General features: G+C 38.5%; 1 protein-coding gene across 1 annotated transcript in view; it reads left to right on the top strand.

Moving 5' to 3' along the window:
• The first annotated feature begins 654 nt into the window (after positions 1–654).
• The window catches only part of ADGRG2 (adhesion G protein-coupled receptor G2), a 51,113-nt gene continuing 29,063 nt past the window's right edge, over positions 655–22,704 (top strand). The window contains exons 1-6 of the mRNA XM_080613130.1: positions 655–1,357; positions 8,596–9,210; positions 18,787–18,828; positions 20,163–20,201; positions 21,904–21,948; positions 22,091–22,123. Of these exons, the coding sequence (XP_080469256.1) occupies positions 1,240–1,357; positions 8,596–9,210; positions 18,787–18,828; positions 20,163–20,201; positions 21,904–21,948; positions 22,091–22,123 (892 nt within the window). The 5' untranslated portion in view covers positions 655–1,239. The remainder of the gene's footprint in view (positions 1,358–8,595; positions 9,211–18,786; positions 18,829–20,162; positions 20,202–21,903; positions 21,949–22,090; positions 22,124–22,704) is intronic.

Below are 22,704 nucleotides of genomic sequence, written 5' to 3' on the forward strand. Positions count from 1 at the left end.
CTTTAGGTACCCCAAGAAACTGGGCTTGTTTTACAAACACGGCTGGAAGGCAGAGGGGATGGAGCCTGTGCCTCTGTGACCATCCTCAAAGGGGACTGCATGGTACAGCTCCATGCAAAGTGATGTGTGAGAAACCTGGACTGCTTTCCAATTATAGCCTGGTATAGGATGTGCAAAAATACAGTCAAGTTTGCAAGCAGTATGAATGCTAACATATACACTCATATGCATCAAACATGATGGTAAAGTTAAACTTCTGGTGTCATGCAGGATTCTTCTGTGTATCATAAAGCTGATAAACAATACATAAAGTTTATTGCTTTGCATTTGTTTCAAGAACCAATTTTAGAATCACTTGTATCTATGTACCTCTAAGCATTTTTGTTTCAGAAATAATGCATTCAAAAAGCACACTTCACGTGATAAAATCAAAAGATGTACTTTTTTCCAAAAGATTTCTTTACAAAAAAAGATGTACAATTTCATACAACTTTATCTCTTATAGTAGGAGGTATGTTCTTTTTCCACCACTATGTCCTATTACTCCCATTCGATACCCATCACTAGGAAAAAATGTGAACAAATCAGGTTTTCATTATACTGTCCATGAACTTGCTGCCCACAGTGACCTGAGGCATTTCTCTTTTTTTCTGCTTCTTGCCTTGAGAATGAGGTGATGATTGGGAATCAGTCTCTTGCTTCTTCCTTAAGAGTTCACTATGCTGCTATTAAAATGTCAGATGATAGAACTTTCTGGGTAGAGGACTGAAGAGATGCTTTGTGTATACTGACTGAGATTATTGAAGCTTTTGGATAAGATCTCCAAACTTGCTGTCTGTCTGCTTTTAGTTGATTTTGTTTTTATTTTTCCTGTGTGTGGGTTTCTTGTTGTTGCTTATTCATTTGTTTTTCAAATGTTGAAAGCGGTAACTTGTGCAAGGACTTATGGCCGTGTTCTGATGTATTTGTGAGACTGTGGAGAATTCGATCTTGAGTGAGTTTGTTTTGTTTTGTTTTTTTACTTTAAGCAAACAGCTCTTTCTTTCTTAGCAACTTGGCAATATAGAAAGTATCTGTGCATTTCTGTACGCTGTATATTAAGTAGTGTAACAGGGTTGGAAAGATTTACACTCTTGGATTGGAAATATAATTTATCATAATATCTGTACACCTGCACTTTTCTTAGTCACTGTGTTTTGTTTTATTGTTTGGTTTTTGTGGTTTTTTTTTCCTTTTAGAATGGCTGCCTGGGGAAAAGAGCACTGCTGCATTTGCAGAATACAGGACATTTTCTTGAGATTCAGGATTGTTCTAACCATTCTTTTACTTCATTTGTTCCTGGCTACAGCAGGCAAAGGTAAGACATTCTTTCCTCATTTATCTAGTGTTGGTATTCCAAATAAACGACATTAGACTTGATGAATAAGAACAGGCAAGTTTCTTGCCCCTTGAAATCAAGAGGAAAAACTGCCATTAACAAGCAATAAACCACTTTGTGTTTAACTCTTTGGATATACAAACCTTATGCTTAGAGCATTTGTTTTCATAAAAGATCATCAGTGGTAACTTCTTTTCGGCTATGGATGAGGACAAGACGTAAACCCAATATGTAATAACAAGGAAAATTACTTTCTAGCTATTTTTTAACTAGAAGTGTTACTATTTTCACAACATGTTTTTAAATCTTTCACAGTATTCTTACACAAACACCACAAGATCCTTTGAGCTTCACTCAGTGCATGTATGAGCACAGAACATCTCCTGCATTGCACTTGGTTGTTCTGAATATGGCTAGGGAAAGGATAGAAAGATCCAAAACGTGTAACAGAAATTATGTATTTGATTTTAACAGTCTGCTCTCTATATAACAGTAAATGAAAAATAAATTCTTATGGTTCTTGTACAAATTGGGTAACTGACGTGGTGATGCTTTTGTATGAGGTACAGAAGAATAAGCAATTTGTGTTTTATTCATGGCTATTCTGTAAGGCTGGCAGATACAAGTCTATTGTCTATTACCATTCTGGACCTCAACTGATGCAGATTTACAATTTACATTTGCAAATGACAATTTACATTTACAATTTACATTTACATTTACAAACGACAACTGTGCTTCTCATTTGTAAGACTTCCTTATGTCAATGATGTGTGATACATTCATCATGTTAGTAATGTGCATGGAACATTAAAAAATTTAGAGGTGTTTTTTTCCATGTACTGCATGGATATTTTAGAAACTGCTTCCTGTGTCATGGCATGTTATTTTGCTCTAGAAGGTCAGAGTTTCTTGCAGTTTAAATGTGCTTAGTAAGTATGCCTGCTTAATGACATTGTACTAGCAATGAAATTTCATACATTTACAGACTAGATTAATTCCGATTCTAGTTCTCCATATGTAGCAATTTTCATAAAATGAAGCTTTTATTGAGACACAGGTTGACAAACCAGTTACTATGATGGTGAGGTTTTAACCTTGTGTACTTAGAATAGTAAAAAGGGCAGGGCTGCTCAGCAGATGGTTGGATGTTCTCTCCCCACCTAAGGTGCAAAAGTATGTTTGTGTTCTCCAGGAAATATGAAGAAAGAGGAACTGCCTGGATTCTTTCTGATATTTAGGACACTGAATAATGTGGCGTAGTTTATCCCTATATCCAAATAGAAGTGTGAATGAAGAAGAGGACTGAAACTCACTTTGAGGAAACAGTTCTTAGCTTTAGATTTCCAAAACAATCAGCAGTATCAAGTGACCCGTATGTAGAAAGTTTAGAGTTTTAAAGTTTTTATAAAGAACTGTCACAAGGTCTAGGCAGAATACATGAGGCTACAAGGTTCTTGTGATGTCATTTTAGTGGACTGTAGTAAACCAAATGTGTTACAGGTGGCAAGCACTTGATACAAATTGACTTGTTGCTGGTTAAAAGCCAGATTGTGAAGACACATAAACTTGTGACTATTTTTATTCAAGAGGATACTCAACTGTATTAATGCTCAACTATACTGGTACAATAGCTATTAGTAATGTAAGGAAAACAGCAGTGCTGCTTATGTACTGGGAGAATCTGCTTCTGTATGTCTAATTCTTACTACCTGTGGTTGGCTATCTCTTGTAAAAATACCAATTATCGCTATCCAAAAATGTTTGAAAAAAGATTACATTTTTTGGTTTACATTTCCATTACCTTGTCATTCAGAGAAAGTTTATTTTCAATGTTTGAAACTATGTGCATACATTTCAGGGTTTCTTTTAGGGCTTAAGAGAACATTAAGTGGATACTGTTAGTTTTAGTGAGGGTAAAACCCCCAGTTCCTGCATCTATTGGAGATGAAAATATTAAGAAGGAACAATTTGTGTTTCTGAAAGAGTTTAAGTGCCTGACTACAGCAAATAGTCATGAAATAGTGATGAAAATAGTGATGAATAGTCAGCCCATGATTACAACTGCATGGAGTTTCCTTGACACCAAATTGTGGTATTTCGCTAATTTTTCTTACTCTGGAGATGTTTTGAGCATTCCTTCTACTGTGCTGCCTTTCTGGTCTGTGGTGATAAACGTGGCTGGGTTTCTGAGTGTGATTTCTGTTGTCTGAACCCAAAGGAAATAATTGTAAGCCAGAAATGCCACTGTCAAAGCACAGCCAATTGTAGCTTCTCGCTTTTATGGTTGAGGATGGTTTGCAGACCACAGCTACTGTTACGAGAGAAAATAAGTGATGATTAGGAGAACTTCCAAAACTTTAAAGTAATGTCATCTTCTGCTTATGTTGCATCCACCCACATATCAGACTTACTCAAGATGGTGATGATAATTAATTTCCAACTAATTCAATGCTGTACTGCATGTTCCACTTGGTCAGAAAATGCATTTCAGTATTCCATGGTTATGATTTCCTTTGTGCTTTTCATCATTCTTTGGGTAGACAAACCATATAAAATTTTCCAAGCCTTTCTTGTAATAATTCAGGTAGTGTTGGTATCTGTTCTATTAACTTTGGCACCCCTTTTGGCACTTTTTTATTTTTTTAACTATTTAGAGCAAAGTAGGCCAGACTTTTCCAGTTTCCAGAAGGGTAGATCTCTCTCAGTAAACTTGTTAGTTTAAATTAATTTGTTAGGCCTTGCATTCTGATCAACAGCAGTCTTTTTGAGTGATATAAAGCAGACTAGGAGAATCATCATCAGGATTGATCTCATTTTGCATTATTTTTGCGGATTACCTGCTGTAAGACTGTTTTCACCTGCAAGTTTATGTCCGCTCTGACTTCCTTGACAACTTCATAGTGTCAGCTCCCCTAAAGAATGTAATAGGGTTTTGCAGCCCTTTAATTGATTCACTGTTGGCACATAAGCACTGTTTTTAATCAATCATAGAACCATTTTAATGTTTAACATGAAATCAAACCTCTCTCAAAACTCATTCACTTCCAAAATCAAGTCTGCTGATGGTACCTCAAGTCTTGATTAACATTTTTCCTCAGGAATGGATTTACAATCTTCTGATCTGGGTAGTTAGCTTCAAAACCTGAAGTTATTGTTATGTCAGGAAACTTCCCTAACCACTTTGGCCATCCCTGCATGCTCAAGACAGGAATTTTGGAGGGTATATGAGTCATGCACTCATTCACACCGAATGAGTGAATTCATGTTGTAGTTTTGGGCATGGAGGAAGTAATTCTACTGCTTGCTGTTAGGTTAAGTATGTTTTTCTTCTCCATTGCTATAAAACCATGCTAAGTATTACCTCACAATTCAAAATCCACTGTCTGCTGGTTAGGATTTTCACCTAATTTAGCCTGTATCCTGAGAGTTTTTTTGTTTGGCCTATAGCCTTCTATGGCACTTTCATGATGTATGTTGAACTTCAAGAATGATTCAGGGTTGTGAAAGATGCCTACAGGTTTCTGCTAATTATCGCCACAAAGACAGTCAAAGCTATAGTATGCAACAAGCATAGTTATTAATGACTTTCCATGAAATTGGATTGATCTTTGTGTCAAACTTTTTCTGGTCGCTTGTACCTATTAAGCTGCGCTTCGAAGTTAGGAACCTCCTGATTTGATTTTTTTGCTATTGAAAAAGAAATTTGAAAGTGCTCTGGTCAAGACACAGATGAGTCAGAATTGGCCTGATGAAAGCTGGTGCTCTGGTTGGATGCAAATATCACAGAAGAGCTAGCTGTGACCTTGAAAGTTAGCTAGGTTCGTGACTGTAACCCACCTTGGGAAAAAACCCCAACACCGCAAACTGATCCAAGTGCCTGGAAATCTGTCTTTCAGCAGGGAGCTAATGGAAGAGATTTCCCCCTATATTGACTGATCTTTTCCTGCTATTCAATCCTGACCAATCATTATTAATCACTTACCTCCTCTGGAGGGTACATAAAAGCTTTGCATATATTGATAAATAAATGCCTCCTAAAGGTGTTAGTAATGTGTTCTCTTGTGTTGGCTGAGCATCTACCAAACTGTTCTATTTTTCTGTACTTAAATTTCATGCGCCATAGGAGTTTTCCTTAGATTGGATGTATTTTGTTGCTGGTGGGTGCACCATAAAGCAAGCAATCATGATAATGATTATATTGTTGGAATGTGCATTTTTCCACAAAATAAGAGTCGACTCCAAAGAGCTTACACTTATAGCCGCAAAAGCCTGTACTTCCCTCAGTGGGACAGTAGAGGAAATGAGGCACCTACCAAAACTTAACAAATATGATCAAGTTCCAATGTTTGGGGTATTCCCTGGCACTGCTTATTTTACCAGCATTGACAGAGCCTGAAACCTTGTTTTCAGCAGTAAATTTACTGTTAGCACCTTAAATTTTATTTACTCTCACAGTTGAATTCTGAGTTGCCATCACCTCAATGCCTCAGTAGGTTAGCAACTGACAGACCAGATGTCTCTGCAAGTAAATGCCCTGGTAGAGAACAGGGTATGGGAGCTGGATGGGATTAAATTCAAAATATACCAAAACACATTTTCTGAAAGTTACTTAAACTCATTCTCTTCTAGAATATGGCTATTTTCTATCTTTCTGGCTGAAACTCTGCTGCTATGCAGCACAGGATTTAAGAATCTCAGGGCTGGGAAAAAAAATCATAGAATCATAGAATGATTTGGGTTAGAAGGGATCCTAAAGAGCACCTAGTTCCAAGCCCCTGCCACAGGGACATCTTCCGCTAGAGCAGGTTGCTCAAAGCCCCCAACCTGACCTTGAACACTGCCAGGGATGGGGCACCCACAGCTTCTGTGGGAAGTTATTCCAGTGCCTGATACCCTCATAGTAAAGAACTTCCTTATAGAATCATAGAATAGTTAGGGTTGGAAAGGACCTTAAGATCATCTAGTTCCAACCCCCCTGCCATGGGCAGGGATACCTCACACTAAACCATGTCACCCAAAGCTCTGTCCAACCTGGCCTTGAATGCCGCCAGGGATGGAGCATTCACAACTTCCTTGGGCAACCTGTGCCAGTGCCTCACCACCCTCACAGTAAAGAACTTCCTCCTTATATCCAATCTAAACTTCCCCTGTTTAAGTTTGAACCCGTTACCCCTTGTCCTGTCACTACAGTCCCTGATGAAGAGTCCCTCCCCAGCATCCTTATAGCCCCCCTTCAGATACTGGAAGGCTGCTATGAGGTCTCCACGCAGCCTTCTCTTCTCCAGGCTGAACAGCCCCAACTTTCTCAGCCTGTCTTCATACGGGAGGTGCTCCAGTCCCCTGATCATCCTCGTGGCCCTCCTCTAGAGTTGTTCCAACAGTCCCATGTCCTTTTTATGTTGAGGACACCGGAACCTAATCTAAATCTACCCTCTTTCATTGTAAAACTGTTATCCCTTGTCCTATCCCTACTTGCCCTTCTAAGTCTCTCTCCAGATTTCTTGTAGGCCCGTTCAGGTACTGGAAGGTTGCTATAAGATGTCTGTGGAGCTTTCTCTTCTCCAGGCTGAACAAGCCCTGTAGGAGTTTTTCTTAGATTCGATTCTCTCAGGCTGTTTTCTTAGAAGAGGTGCTCCAGCCCTCTGATCATATTCATGGCCCTTACTCCAGCAGCTCCATGTCCCTCTTGTGCTGAGGACTCCAGAGCTGCACACAGTACTCCAGGTGGGGTCTCATGAGAGTGGAGCAGAGGGGCAGAATTACCTCCCTTCACCTTGTGGCCATGCTTCTTTTGGTGCAGTCCATGGCATGATTGGCTTTCTGGGCTGCAAGTGCACATTGCTAGGTCACATTGAGCTTCTCATCACCCCCAAGTCCTCCTCAGGGCTGCTTTCGATCCAGTCTCAGTATTTGTGCTTGGGATTGCCCTCACCCAGGTGCAGGACCTTGCACTTGGCCTCATTGAACTTCATAAGGTTTGCACAGGGCCACCTCTCAATCCTGTCAAAGCTGATCTGAATAGCATCTCTTCCCTCCAGAGTCTCGACCGCAACATGCAGCTTGGTGTTGTCAGCAAACTTGCTGAGGGCACACTCAATCCCACTGTCAATGTCACTAACTAAGATGTTAAACATCGCCGGTCCCAATACCGACCCCTGAGGAACACCACTCGTCACTGATCTCCACTTGAACATCAAGCTGTTGACTGAAATTCTTTGAGTGCAACCATCCAGCCAATTCCTTATCCACTGAGTCATCTATCCATCAAATCCATGCTGCTGCAGTTTAGAGAAAAGGATGTCATGTGGGACAGTGTCAAATGGTTTGCACAAGTCCAAGTAGATAATGCCAGTCACTCTTCCCTTATCCACCAGCACTATAACCCTGTCATAGGAGGCCACCAAGTTTGTCAGGCACAATTTGCCCTTAGTGAAGCCGTGCTGGCTGTCTCCGGTCACCTCCTTATTTTCCATGTGCCTTAGCAGAGTTTCCAGAGGGATATGCTCCATGATCCTGCCGGGCACAGAAGTGGGATTGACTGACCTATTTCCCTGGGTCTTCTTTTTTTCCTTTTTTAAAAATGCATGATATTGTTCAGAGAAGGAGAATGGAAGCCTGGGACATAAGGCAGAAGGGCTATATTCCCTTCCAGCACTGTTTTCTGTATTTTATTCAGTATCTATTAAATGCAAAATACCTGTGCAGTCCTGGGAATAGAAACCAGGATCTGTGATTCTCTTTTTGCCTGTCCCTTGTCATCTGTGTGCTGCCCTAGACAGACATTTTGGTTTTGATCATGGGTTGGTTTACATGACATCAGGCCTGCTGGCAACATATGGGGTACAACTGTCTCAAAGCGGGAGAAGGATCTTTGCACAGGAGTTGGCAGCGTTCATTAGAAGAGGTTTAAACTAAATTTGAAGGGGGAAAGGGATAAAGCTTGTCTAGCTAGAGATAAGCCTGGGGGCAGCATGCCAGTGTTTGAGGGATGGTGTGCTAGCGAGGTCAGTCAGTCTGCCATCTTCTGGAGGCAAAGGATGAAGATCCATTCGGCAGCAAAGAGACAAGGGTCACTGATGTGTTAGAAACCATGGATGTGGTTTTGAAAACTCCTAGGTAAATGCCTGGCAAAGTACTATACGGAAGAGTAACATTCATGTAGAAGATCCTTTTTAAAAATAAATCATTTTACGAATCACCTTTTCTTTGTTTAGATCAGGATTTCCTAGGACGATACAAAGCCGTCTTTAAGACTGCATGTGAAGATCCCTGGATTATGTCACCAAGAATTTCTCTGCGTCCCTTGAAAGAATTCATTGTCTGTGTGCACCTCAAACTGTATTCCTCAGATAGTCCCTGGACAGCATACATATACAGTCAAGAAACACCTCACACAAATCTCTCCACAGATAAATATGATCTTGGACTTACAGGAGATCATGGTAAATTGAGGATATGGTTGTTTGGAAATGAAATAAATACAACAGTAGAACTTCATGAAAACACTTGGAACCAAATATGTATCCAGTGGAAAAGTGAAGATAAGGAGATGAAGTTATTCATAAATGGAACAAAGAAAGAAAACAAAAAACTAACTGGGAAATTTAATTTCCCTGGAAAAGGGCAGTTCTTACTTGGCTGTTCAAAGGTGCCAGGTACAGCTGTGTCACCTAACCTGGGTGTGACTGGGGAGCTGTACATGTTCAGAATGTGGGATCGAGCAAATATAAAACAATCTCTGGACTGTGAAGATAGCGGCGTTATACGCTGGAGAAAGGAGGATTGGGTCTATAATAAGACAGTAGAAGAGGATAACTCTTTGCCATGTGGTAAGTACCAGTGCACCCCTGTTTTTAAAATGGTATTTTTGACAAAAGTTGATCTGAACGTGTTTAACATTTGTCTTCCAGGTTTTACAAACTTTGTGCCTATTAGTCATTTCTAGCTGAATGCTTAATGAGATCATGTGAGGGTCGTCAGCTTTCACCAGCTTTTATCCAAATGTCTAAGGCATAGCAGCAGTCCTTCAAACACTTTCCACTTGCTTCAACTTTTTTTCTGTCTGCTGTCCATGTAATGGTAATGAGAGTACGATGCAGCCAACCAAAACCCCTCGGACTATTAGAGCCTTCTATCAATGTCACCTTAAAATATTTAAATTACACACCTTCAGTTCAGGGAATAAACATAGAGGAAAGCATTGCTTCTCCTCATTCTGCACTTCTGCTGAGCCAGAACTTCAACAAATGCAACTTTTCATTGCTTCACTGGCTCATTACACCATCTTCAGCTGGTATGGTCTACATCTGTAAAGATTCCTGTAAGCTCTGATTTCTTCTTGTTTCTGTATCAGTAGTGTCTTCCTTTATTAAAATGGCCAAATGGTTTCTCACACATTGCGCAAAATTCCTGTCTGCCCTGAAAAGAACCATAAAAATCTTTAAACCAAACCAAGATTTTATTTTTGAGAAATTGAGCTAAAGCAATAGAATAATCTTCTTTCTAGCTTTCCTTATCATATCTGTTGACAAGAAAGACAAATTTGATCCCATCCTAGCTTGATTCAAGTTTATCAAACACAGTAAATGGTATTACCCCCAAAGTCCTTCAGAGATTTTAAGGTGACTACCATAATTGGTTCCTAAAATTCTTATATAGCATAGAAGCTTCAGTTAAACTGTGACACCAGTCTTAGTCCTCATCACTTTTATCCTGAAAAATTGTACCTATCTCTTTTGTGCAGACTAAAAGATATCTTTTAGCTGTGTAATGTTAGATTAAAAGTGTCTTAGTAAGGGCACTGAATGAGGTTACCTTATTAAAATAAGGTTTTTCTTGGAGAGAAAGGAATCTGTCCGACAAAACCAGGTCTCATGGAGGATGCCTCTAGCGCTAGGTCATAGTGAATGGAATGCCTTTGCTGGCCTGATGGTTTAGTTGAGAGCACATAGCCTCTGCTGCATTGCGTGATTTGGGAAAGAAGCTGAAGACAGAATGTCTTTCAGTTTTGCTCATGTATGACTGTGTTTGAAGGAACACAGTCATAGGGCTGAAAAGGAGAACATTCTGCCTACCAGACAAAAGTTTGGTACAAAGAAAGTCTGAGAGACGTCTGCCTGAATAGTGGGTTATATATTAGCCAGAGTGGTGCATTGGATTATCTTTCACTGGACACAGAAAGGATAGCCTTCTTGTTTTCAGTTCTGGCCCTTTCTGCCCTGAATGTAGAGCATGACAGCTTGGTTAGTCAGTGCACAACTCCGGCCCCAACTGATTTATGACCTTAAAATTAGTGATTTAAGGGCTTGTGGAATCCTTTGTCTATCTGGAAGAACTCTCTAGTACTGCAGTGTGTAAGATGCATGGTTTCCGAAGCTCAAATTGAACTTTAATTATGCTGATAGAGGTTTGTTTTTGTACAGAGGCCATCTCTACTGCCAAATATGTTATCTCCTCTAGATAACTTGGAAGAAAAACAACTTTTTGAAGAAAAGTTCACTGGATTTTTTGTAACAGTTTATTTGCCTACTTTAGCTGATTGCTCTCCCCCTCCAAATCAGCCAGTGAAATGCATATATTTAGCAAGTATCAGTTCAACAATTAAACAAAACCAAAGCATTGACAGTAGAAGCATATCATAGTCAATGCCTGGCAATTTTAATTTGATAGTTCTACTGGTTTTACATTCTGATTTCTTTGTATAAATTCCTCTGTACACCTGTGTAAAAATTACCTGATTTTGAACTCTTCTCTATTTGTTAAAACAGAAGGATTTTGAGTAGTAAGTCTTCAAGAAGATCTGATTTTGCACCCGCAAAGAACATAATTGGCAAAGGGCTAAAGCTTGGGAAAAGCTATGCCTCCTGTGTAGGACCAAAAGGTGAAAAGGAAGTGGTTTATTACTGCTGTAATTGTGCTGGAGGACAAGTTTCAAAAATTTTTTGATGACTTGGTTGGCATTTTTTGCCTTCATAAAACAACAGTTTGTAAAATATTTAGTCAAAGGTTACTGTGATTTCTCCTTCGCTTAATCACCCAAAATCTTTGTGATTGTAAGCCACTAGCTAATTGGTGTCTCACAGGCAGCACTCCACTAAATGGATGCTCTCCACTAAGAAATCTGGGTTGACTTAACATTACATTATTAGTTTATGTTTCCTTACCTCCTTTTCCCACCTTTGTTTCTGTTGACTCTTCAGATTCTTTTGATTTTATTTATTTTTATAATACTTTTTCAGATTACCAAAAATGTGTATTTAGTTTTTTCTTAACCATGTGAGATCTAATAAGGACCAGAATCACAATTCTGCTAAATTTACACATTCACTTAGCACTTACTGGCATGCTTAATTTTAACCAAGTATCTCGTCCGCAGAAGCAGATGGTATTACCTTTGCAGTAGCTTTCTAACTTCTATGTCTGAAGATTTGCAAGAAAGGACATAAATTACTGCTTCCCAGTTTGTGATGAGAGCTGATCACATTTCTTGGACTAATGGAATTTAGCAGTAGCAAACTTTCAGGTCTGAGTTGGAGATACAACTCTGCTTCTTTCAAGTAACACAGTCTTCTGGTTCTCCTCTGCTTGGTGTAGCTGTTACATGCTGAGCAGTTGTAAATACTGCAGGTAGGGTTAAAGAGGGGAGGAGGCCCCAAACATTGTGCATCACTAACCTACTTACATTCCTCAGGTTCCTTTGATAATTCCTCTTTTTCTGAGAATGAGAAATAGCATAGCAGCTGTGATATGGAGAAAGAGTGCCACAGATTGAACATATCTCACTCGAAAGATCTCCTGGTTTTTAAAAATGTGTAAGTGAAGAAAGATGTGTTCACTGTTCCAAATGCTGACTTTGGAAAATCTCTATCTTGTTCCTTGACGAATGATTTCTATTTGGCTATACTATTCTGTTTAGCATACTTTAATTGTATTACAGAGAATACAAACCCACAAGAAAATAGGTGAGTTTAAAATGCTAAATGCTTGGAAAGTTATTTTAGTCGTCTGTGAGCACCAGTAATAATAACTTGACAACTGGAAGAAATGTACTGTTTAAACATTAATCATTTCAGTTACACATTAAACAGTAACATTCCTAATCCGAATATAAATATCCGAACTGTTACACTGTATTTATGCAAAGGAGCACAGAGATGATGGGATATCTTTTACAAATTTCAAGGAGTAAATAAACCAGAGTATTGATGGCCTAACTGTAAATAGTATCACTGACCATAAAGCACTGTCATCTCATTTTGTGGTATAGATGCTCTGACTTTCAGCGGGAGTCTGGTGCCTGTTGCTTTTGGTTGCCTTTTTTTTTTTTTTTAACGAATACATTTCAGTATTAATGCTGTGGCATTTTAGATTTTTCTAAACTGTCCTGTCCAACCTTCAAGATTAAGGTGTTGCCCCTCTATTCCTTGTATTCTTTTCACTTCCAATATTGCTGAGCCTAATACTGGTGTTGCTGGAGGGGATTTCTGGGCTTGTGAAAGCAAAGCAGTGATGCTGATGGGAGAAATGAAGTGATTGGTGCCCTATGTGACTATTTCACCTTTGCATACTTAAGGAAAACTTCAGTTTGGGCTGTCATTCTAGTTTGCAGGTGTGGGCAACAAGAGGTATGATTTAGGCTCATATAATCCCTATTAAAGGTTTCCAGAGCTATGCACACTTCTGATGACTGGATCAGATTTCTCAAAAGGGAGGGTGGAGTGCCAAGGCTTCACCTCCTCAGGCAGAAGGTGGAAATGTAGCTGCCACTCATCCAGTCTGCATCCCAGTCTGTTGGATATGAAACTTTGGGCCATATTGTTACATTTACTGAGCAGATCATGAAAGGTGGAGGTGACAAAATAAAATTTTTGCCCCAATACTATTTTCTTTTCTAAATCTGTAAGGACACAATACTACAGAAACCTCTAGAAGCTCTTAAAGGAAGTAAATGTGACAGGGAAAAAATACCTGACTCTGGAGTGCCTATTTGATGAGTCATGCACCACTCTACTTTTTACCTATTAACAGAATGCATGTTTGACCTTCCCTTTCTTTGCTCTCATTGCCTCGCTCTTATGTGATATCAAAGGACGTAGGTTTTTGGAAATAAGCCTGCCAGAGAAGAGATGATTTTATTCACCTTAGTATCTAATGTACAGCTTTATACGAACAGATAAAAACTGTATTTATAACCCCGTTTCCTAAAAACCTGTTTTTAGAAAATCAAAGCTATGTTAAAAATATTGCACCTAAATTTTCTGTTAAGGATACTAAAATGAATGGGCCAAAGTGACAAAGCCTGATGTGAACAAGCACTTTCATCATTTTCTTACATTTGCTTGTGTCCAATAGCCAGTGATAATTCATCCTTTCTTCCATGGTGCCACTGCTAAGAATCGGAGCAGAAATGGAGTGTCATGAGAGGCACCAGACAATAAAGTTAAGATTGCATGTAGTTTTATCCTATAAACTTCTACAATGTGCCTCAACCTAACTTATGGGAAAAGTCAATATGGCCTAATGTCTACAGTGGAACAACTGGGGAGGTGTTACTGTTACTAATGCCTTGTGTAACAGGATGGTTCATTTTGGCAGAATGTTTATCCAACTAAAAGGTTTATCAAATATTAAAGGGACCCAATCTCTTAATAGAAAATATGGATTTAATTTGAATATGAGTATTGAATGTTCTATTTTCAGTGACCATTTCTGTAAATAGATCAATTTTAGAATAGTACTATTTGGAAATGTTGCTTTTTGGGCTACTCAGGTTTGTCTATGAGCAAGTCCTACAAAATGCATTAATGCCAGGTATTGTTGTATTGTTGTATCCTAGTAACACTGAATACAAATGGATGGTAGTTGCTGCACAGTGCTAGTAACTGATGTAATACATACTGATAACTGTTGCCTGTGAGAATGTTTAGAACAGAATTTGTATTGACTTAAAAATGCAGTGTGGACTTGACTTGTTGATCCAAAATGGTTAAGGTTGGTTTGGTTTGGGTTTTTTTTTGTTTCTTTTTTGGGTTTTTTTGTGGGTTTTTTTTTTTTGTTTGTTTGTTTGTTTGTTTTTGTTTGTTTTTCTTTCTTTTTTTTTTTTTCTTTTAAAGCCGCAAAGTGATATGTATCTATGTGGAATAAAATCTTCCACGCTGTAATTTTTTTGAGGAAATTTTTACTGTGAATCAGTTCCCCTGCCTGAATCAGTTGAATTTTTGGTATGCTGTGTTTGCTATCACATCTTATTTAGAAAATCTATGTTTTTTACTAATTTCCTGGTATTTTTGTTTGTATTTGTAAATCAAAACTGATCTTCTCAGCAATACACAGTTGTGGTTATCTAATGCTATTCTCTGGTGTCAGCCAGGTACTGCAGCATAGGGAGATCAAGGTGTCCCTTGGGATTCTTCCATTCAGATTTTGCTGATGATCTATTTGTGAGAGCTGACCTGGTTGAAATTTCGTGTCTGGACTTGACTATGAGGCAACTGCTCCTTACATTCTCTCACCAAGTTTCCTGAGAGACAGAGCTCAGCATGCATGACCCTTCTTGCTGTACCATCCCCTGCCCCTCCACACCACACAGACTGGGCAGGGTGGGTGTCCATGTGGACTCCCTAGTTCGCTACACTTCAGACTCTTTTCCTCTTTCCCCAAAGAAAGCGCTTTAGTTGCTGTCTCAGGATTGCTCAAATGATGCTTTCTGCAAAAGTTTAAAGGTGATCATGAAGTGCTAAAACAGTGAAACAGCACTGAGACAGGGAAGCAAGAAACAGCTGCCAGTAACTTAGTTCTTTCATGATGTTGTTACCTGCAGCCAGGTTCTAGATGTTTCTCACTCCTCCACCCTGGGAAAACTTAACTGCTGCTGGCAGAGTGGGTTGCCTGAATACAAGTGAATCAGAAAGGGTACTGCCTTTCCAAAAGTTTTAAGAAAGTGTGTACTGATCATAAATTAGATTGGCAGTATGGAGAAGAAAATGGTATTTTTAATTCTTCCAGTTGGAGATAGAACATTGTACATTGTTCATACTTTAAGAGCTTTTTCTGTACCCTCTGAGTTATTAAAACAAAAAGGCACAAAAAGTGACAATGCTTTTGGTACAGGGACCACAACCATCCATCGCATCTTGACCAGTGTGTTACAAATCCTCTTTCTCTTTTTCTTTCCCTTTGAGTGAATTGAGTTCTGAGTTCTGCTTCTGCTTCAGCAGGGCATGTGGAGACCATCCCATCCTAAAAAAGCCAGTAGACTGCTGGTTATGATCAGTCATTCTGAGGAATGCTGTAAGCACAAGGCTGTTTTGTAGACAGGGCCTGACACTGGTATCAGAGCTATGTCACGTTGTGGATTTAGGCTAAAGTACTGTTATTCAAGGATTTAGTCTCCTACCAGACTGGAACTGTTAAAGTTGCAGTGGTTCACATTGTCATACAAAGTCAAATGGGAAATGATAGTTGTCACAATGCAAGTACTTGTTCCCAGGTAAGCTTTTTGCAGCTGTGGTATGGAGCAATGGCAAGAGTTGCTAAACAGGCTTTTATACCAGTGGAACAGTTTGGCTATACAGACAGAATTCTCAAGTCTTGGTTTACCAAGCTATTTGTGTCAGAATAGTACAAAGTGATATGAAGACAGTAAGGGGCATGCTGCTTTTGTTTCTAATGATGCATGTTAGTAACAGATACTGGTGCTTATTTAATCAAGTTGCCGTTTCCGTCAGAAACAAATAGTTCTTGTGGGGACGTGTTCTGTCTCCCTTGCATCAACAAAAGGAAAGAATAATACTTTAAAATGTTACTTGCCTATTCATTGCTGGAATGTTCCCTATTAGAGAAAATATAGAAAAGTATAATTAATATATATAATACTGTGTTTTACAATAGGATATTTGGTATGTTGATTTGATGATCCTGAACTAACAGTTTTGCATATAAAAATGCATGAAGCAAATAAAACAAGATTTCATATAGGTAAGGATATTCTTCCTCTTAGCAATAGCAAACAATATAAGAGAAATAAAAAATAAAGCCCTATTCACTTTCTTTTCTAGTTCTTAAACATAACAAATGAGGAGGGTTGACAAATGTAAGTGAAATTAAATAATGTATGACAGCATCTCCTCTTTCCCGCTTTCTGTATGCAAAGGTGAGTGTGATAAAAGACTTAGTGAACTTAATGCTGCACCTTGATCAGGAAGAAGTCTCATTCTCACTAGTAATTTCTAGCAGCTGTACGCATGTGAATATCATGCTGTGGAAGAAGTCACGATTAGATTTGTATCCAGAAAAAAGTGTCCCTCTGGTTATGCATGTCATTATGAGAGATGCTCCAGACCCTTAAATAATTTTAGTAGCCCTTCACTGTAGGAGCTCCATGTCTCTCTTGAACTGAGGAGCCCAGGACTGGACACAGCATTTCAGGTGGGGCCTCACCATGGCTGAGTAGAGAGGGAGAATTGCCTCCCTCAATCTGCTGGAAATGTTCTTCCTAAGGCAGCGCAGGATACCACTGGCCTTCTTGACTGCAAGGGCACTTTGCTGCTGATTCACGGAGAACTTGCTTTCCATCAGAACCCCCAGGTCCCTGTCCTGTACTGGGGTATCAGCCACTTCTCCCAGTTTGCATTGTCAGGAAACTTGCTGAGGAGGCACTGCATCCCTTCATCCAAGTCACTGATAAATAAGTTAAACAATACTGGACCCAGTACTGGCCCATGGGGGATACCACTAGTTACAGATCTCCAGTTAGACTCTGTGTCACTGATGACAGCCCTCTGAGTCCTGCCATTCAGCTAGTTCTCAATCCACCTCACAATCCACTCCTCCAGCCCACACTTCCCGAGCTTGGCTATGAGGATGTTTAAAGTGTCAAAAGCCTTGCTGAAGTCCAGGTAGGCAACATCCACTGTTCTCTCCTCATCTATCCAGCCAGTTGAACCATGGTAGAAGGCAATCAGATTGGTTAAGCATGATTTTCTTTTGGTGAGTCTATGCTGACTACTCCTGATCACCTTCTTGTCTTCCACATGCTTAGAGATGGCCTTCATGATGAGCTGTTCCACACCTTTCCAGGGACTGAAGTGAGGCTGGTTGGCCTGTAGTTCCCAGAGTCCTCCTTCTTGCTCTTTGTGAATACTGTGGTGACATTTGCTTTTGTCCACATGCGCCTCTTCTGATTGCTGTGACGTTTCAAAGATGATCCAGAGTGGCCTAGCAATGACATTCACCAGCTTCCTCAGGACTTGCGAGTGCATCCTGTCAGGGCCCATGGACTCGTGGATGTCAAATTTGTATAAATGATCTCTAACCCAACTCTCAGGAAAGGCTTCCTTTCTCCAGATCTTCTCCCTGGTCTCCTGGGTCAGGGATTCCTGAGGGCTGGCCTTGGCATGGAAGACTGAAGCAAAGAAGACATTTAGTACCTTTGCTTTCTCTGTGTTCTCTGATGCCAGGGCCTCTGCTGCATTCCATAGAGGGCCTACTTTTTCCCTAGTTTTCCTTTTTGTTACTGGTGTATTTGAAGAAGTCCTTCTTGTTGTCTTTGACAGTCAGATATAATTCCAAATGGACTTTGGCTCTCCTCATCAAATTTCCTCAAACTCTCACAACATCCCTGTATTCATCCAAAGTGACCTGTCCCTGCTTCCACCTCCTGTATATTTCTTGCTTGTGTTTGAGTTTTGAGAAGAGTTCCTTGTTCATCCATGCAGGTCTCCTACACCCTGATCTATCTGCTCATTGTTTAGATGTTCCTTGGTCGTGCAGTTCTTGGGCGTGTGAGTGTTTACATGATGTATACGCACATCATGATGTAGATGTATTGTCAAAGTGCATGTCATGTAATTTGTAAGTATGTGTGGAATAAAGCATCTATGTCCTACCCGACCCTCCTGCCCCATGCTTTTTGTTTGTTTGTTTGTTTGTTTAATTTCTCTGTTTCTCTTTGAATTAATAAAATTTCACTTTTTGAATAATTCATCAGCATTTCCACATTTTTGCAAAAATAGTTGTATGAAAGCACAGTTGTGCGTACCTGTTACTTTTCTAGTTGGTGCTATTTAGTCTAATTCATCTTCACTCAAGCAAATGTGCTGAAAGGGTTTCTGAAGACATTGGCAATAGAAGGGCAGTGGGAAGGCTCACAGGCTAATCTGTGTCTTCCATAAGCATTAAAGTGATATACCGAGTAAAAAATCGAACTCATAAGAGTTCAAATTCCGGCTTTCAAAAAGACTTGACATACATTTTTCAATGCATGCAGAGCAGTTTTTGCACACCAGCTTGAACTGAAGTGAGTAGCTCATGTAAAATGGTTGTGTTTAAAAGAAGTATTTGTATATATGCATTTGTAAAAATATATGTAAAAACTTCTGCTCCTAAAAAATCTTCTTCCTTTGCAGTTGACACTGCTGCTACGCTGCCTGGCAGAAGAGATATAACAGGTATATGGGGGTTCTGTGTAATTTTTTTCACTATTGTTCTTACATTTTAGAAAGTGAGTAGAAAGATTGCTGCTGCTGTTACTTTTTAATTCATGGAGATAGTTAAGTATATGCAAATATTTGCAAATTAATTATACATATCATCCTTGTGGCTTATTAGTATATTTCATCATGCAAATAGCATCATTAATTTTCCAGAGAAAATGAAAATAAGATCACTGAGATGGCTGATTCTCCTTTCACTGCAGAAATTAGATTTATATTTATCCTTTGGAAAAAAGCTATTACTAGTTTTCATTATAGCAAGCAAAATAGTCTGAGCAAGGAATCATGGGAGTGATTAACATTTCGGAAACTCCTTGTTAACTGTATTTAATCAAAAAATCCTGGGTTTCTGCAGGGACTTTTGGTCTCTCTGACTTACCTCTTACAACAGGAAAAGCTTTATAGTCTAATTAGTGTATTTTAAGTAACATTATAGGATTACTTGAGTTTTGAGAGAAGATGCTGAGCTGAAATTCCTTAAGTATGTTTTTGTAAACAGTATTTAATATTTGCAGCCAGCTGTTCTTTAAGTTATGTATCTATGGTAACCGTGACTCAACTTGTCAATGGCACTCTATGAATGAAAGGGCTAATTTTGAAGTTGGTGTGGCAACCAGATACCAAATTTCCTTTTTTTTTTTTTTTAAAAAAAATACTGACTATAACAACCTCAAAGATTTAGTGGGTGGCATTTGCTATATAAAGTTAGCTGGCTGCTATCACGAGCAGAGGTTCAAACTTGAGTTAGCTTTTTGGATTGCTGTTCTCTGAAGGATAGAAAGAAGAAGAGATATGTATGGGATAAATTTGCCAAGTCTCAGTAGTATTATACAAAGTCTGAGAAGAGTTCTTTGTACCCAGCTATAGCCATCTCGTTATGTATGCTTGATTCCCATTCCTAGAATTAGCAAGACAGTCAGGGTAGGTCTGTGGCTTTCAGGCTAGTGTGGTACGTATCTTCGGTCAATTATTTTTGTTTTCTTAACATTATACAATGCAAACGGTCCAGTATTTGTTGAAAAGAAATCGTCTTCAGATGAATTCTATTTGAATTCATAAAAATGGTAACTTTTTTTTTATCAGAGATTGTTACATCTGCCTTTTTTGGCAACCTGGAAGTGTTCTGGTAAGCGGGTGTTGCCCTCTGCTGGTGAATGCGGTTAACTTTGATGCATAAGGAAGAGCTGCTGAGGACGATTATGTATGTGTTAGAAACTTCATTCTGGGTTTTTTCTCTCTCTCTCTCTCTCTTTTTTTTTTTTTTTTTTTTTTTCTTGCCTGAAAAAAAGGTGATGATTCGGGAGAATCGGCTGTAACAACCATTTCTGGTAAGAAAATCAGGACTTTACTGCAATATTTGTTACTTCCTGATAGATAAATCTGCTTTTATCTGAGGTAATGCAGGAAAGTTGTGATTCAAATAAGTTCCAACACTTAAGGTTTTTATTGTTTATTTTTTAAGAGTAAATTAATTTCTTCATTCTACTTTGCAATAAAATAGCTTACCTTATAGGATCACTCATGGTTTGTGACAGTGATGCTTGGGGACAAAGGAGGGGCAAGTTGTTTGATCAGGAGGCCTTTGTCCAGTAACCTGAAGAGTGAACAGATTGCAGATATGGCAGAGAAGAAGCACTGTAGTGAGAGAGCTCACTTACATCTCCTCCCACTCTAGCAGATGTACATATGTCATTTCATGTGGTGTGGTATACTGCATGCGTGTGCACACACATACACACACGAGACTAATAACTTCTGGGGCCAGAGGTGATGAACATCTTCTATGAAAGCATATTTTAAATGAAAAATGTAGACACACAGAAATAGCTGTGTGAAAGCTTTCTTGCTTAATGTATACTGACATATCGTGCTCTGGAGAAAAGAAATAATTCAGACACAAACACACATGCTTTTGCTTTTTTACAGATACAGTCTTTCTCTGCGAATGGTTCATCTTTAAGAACTGCAGCCAATTCAATATTTGTTGTAGTTTATACCAAGCCAAATAAAACAGATGAAACCAGCATTTAGTTTTCACTCAGATTCCTCATATTTTGGCTGCTTGTTAGTTGGCTTAGAAAATAATTTGTCTTCAGTATTGTTACTTAAGAACCAAATATGCTTATTTGGTTTATTATTTATTTATTTATTTATTATGGTTTATATGGTATTATATATTTATTTATTATGGTAATATATATGATTCTTATATATATTATCAGAAAGAAAAGCTCCCTTTCCGTGTAATGAAGTCCATTGCTTTTTTGTATTGATATGCAGCTATCTTTATGCAGAGTCACCAACTTTCATTTATTATACTTAAGATACTGCTCCTATTAATGATAGCAATGCTTTTAGTAAAGAAGTTTGGAAAGCATAGTGTTCTTCTGCTACGAAGCTGCTCTGGCCCATTTTAAAAAAGTCACTAAGTTGTCATATTGGAGTGATATAAAGTCATCCTTGTATTCCTGCCCTGGCACCTAAAATATGCTTACCAAGCACATCCTTCCTAAGCAATATTTAAATTTTCTTTCACTGTCTTGATGTAATGATCTTTTTATTCTTTTGATGTAGCTAAAAAAAAATTTGCATTCTTACTCTATTTTATTTATATATGGTTACTGTAAAAACTAGCTTTTATAAGACACAGTTTGCCAGACCCAGTGTGTCATCTCTGCTCATGACTTTGTGCAGGAAAAGACCCTTGGGGCTAAGAACTTATCACTATTGGGAATGCCAAATTCATCTGCATCTTCTAAAAGAATGAAATCAGTAAAAGGAACTTCTCTGAAGGAACTCCATTACAAGCTGTTTGTATTCAGTTACTCGGATTTTTTAAATAATGTGAGCATTATTTCAAATACTTGTATTGAAATAATTGGAACATTTTTAACAAACAATGCAATTGGTTTTAAAATGGATCTTAGAGAAAGATTATATTCAAAGTTTTGCATCTTTTTTCTCCAAAAATCATAGAAATAAAATATTATATTAATAAAATTTTATCTTTTATCTTTTTTTTTTCCCCAGAATCCTCTATTTTTACTTATGTCATGTATCCTATTAACCCATCAGGCAAGATTTTATTAATGTCTTTGTTATTTAGATTTAGTTAGATTTAGATAATTTTTTTTTGTTTAGATTTTGTAGATTTTTATTCTATTTGGGTTTTGGTGGGGTTTTTTTAATTGTTTTTACTGTTATCTTTCTTCTTCAGATATGACTTCAGTGAAGACTACACAAACTGCAGGTGAGAAATAGCATGAAGAGAGTAAGGTCTGAAGGAAGATGTTTGTTTCATTAATGAAACCTGAATTTTTTTAATAACTGTGATTTGTTCAGTCCAAATTATTTTCTTACATGATCTTAAAATTTTGTCTGCAATCTGTATTTTAAGTCTGCATGGGTAGGGTTTTGAATAGCATTTAACTGACACTGAGCTTTCTTTTGTATTCAAAATAATACTTTGCTTACTTGTCATGTTTTAAGACCAGCCGGCAACCCAGAACCATGCAGCCACTCGCTCACTCCTCCTATTCCTCCCCTAGCTCTCGGAGGGATGGGGAGGAGAATAGAAAGAATGTAACTCCCACAGGTTATGGAAATGACTGCTTATAGAAAATGGAGATATATGTTATAGAAAAATGACTGCTACTGCTGAACCTAGGACAGTATCCACCCCTTATTCCATTCCATTCTCGTCATGCTCAGATCCCACATTTTTCAATAAACCATCACTCTTCTCTCATATATATATATATATATATACACATCCACACACACACAAAGAGAGAGAGAGATCATTACTTAGTGCATGGACCAATCCCTATA

The sequence above is a fragment of the Psittacula echo genome (genome assembly GCF_963264785.1).
Source record: "Psittacula echo genome assembly, chromosome: 3".
Classification (NCBI taxonomy): Eukaryota; Metazoa; Chordata; class Aves; order Psittaciformes; family Psittacidae; genus Psittacula; species Psittacula echo.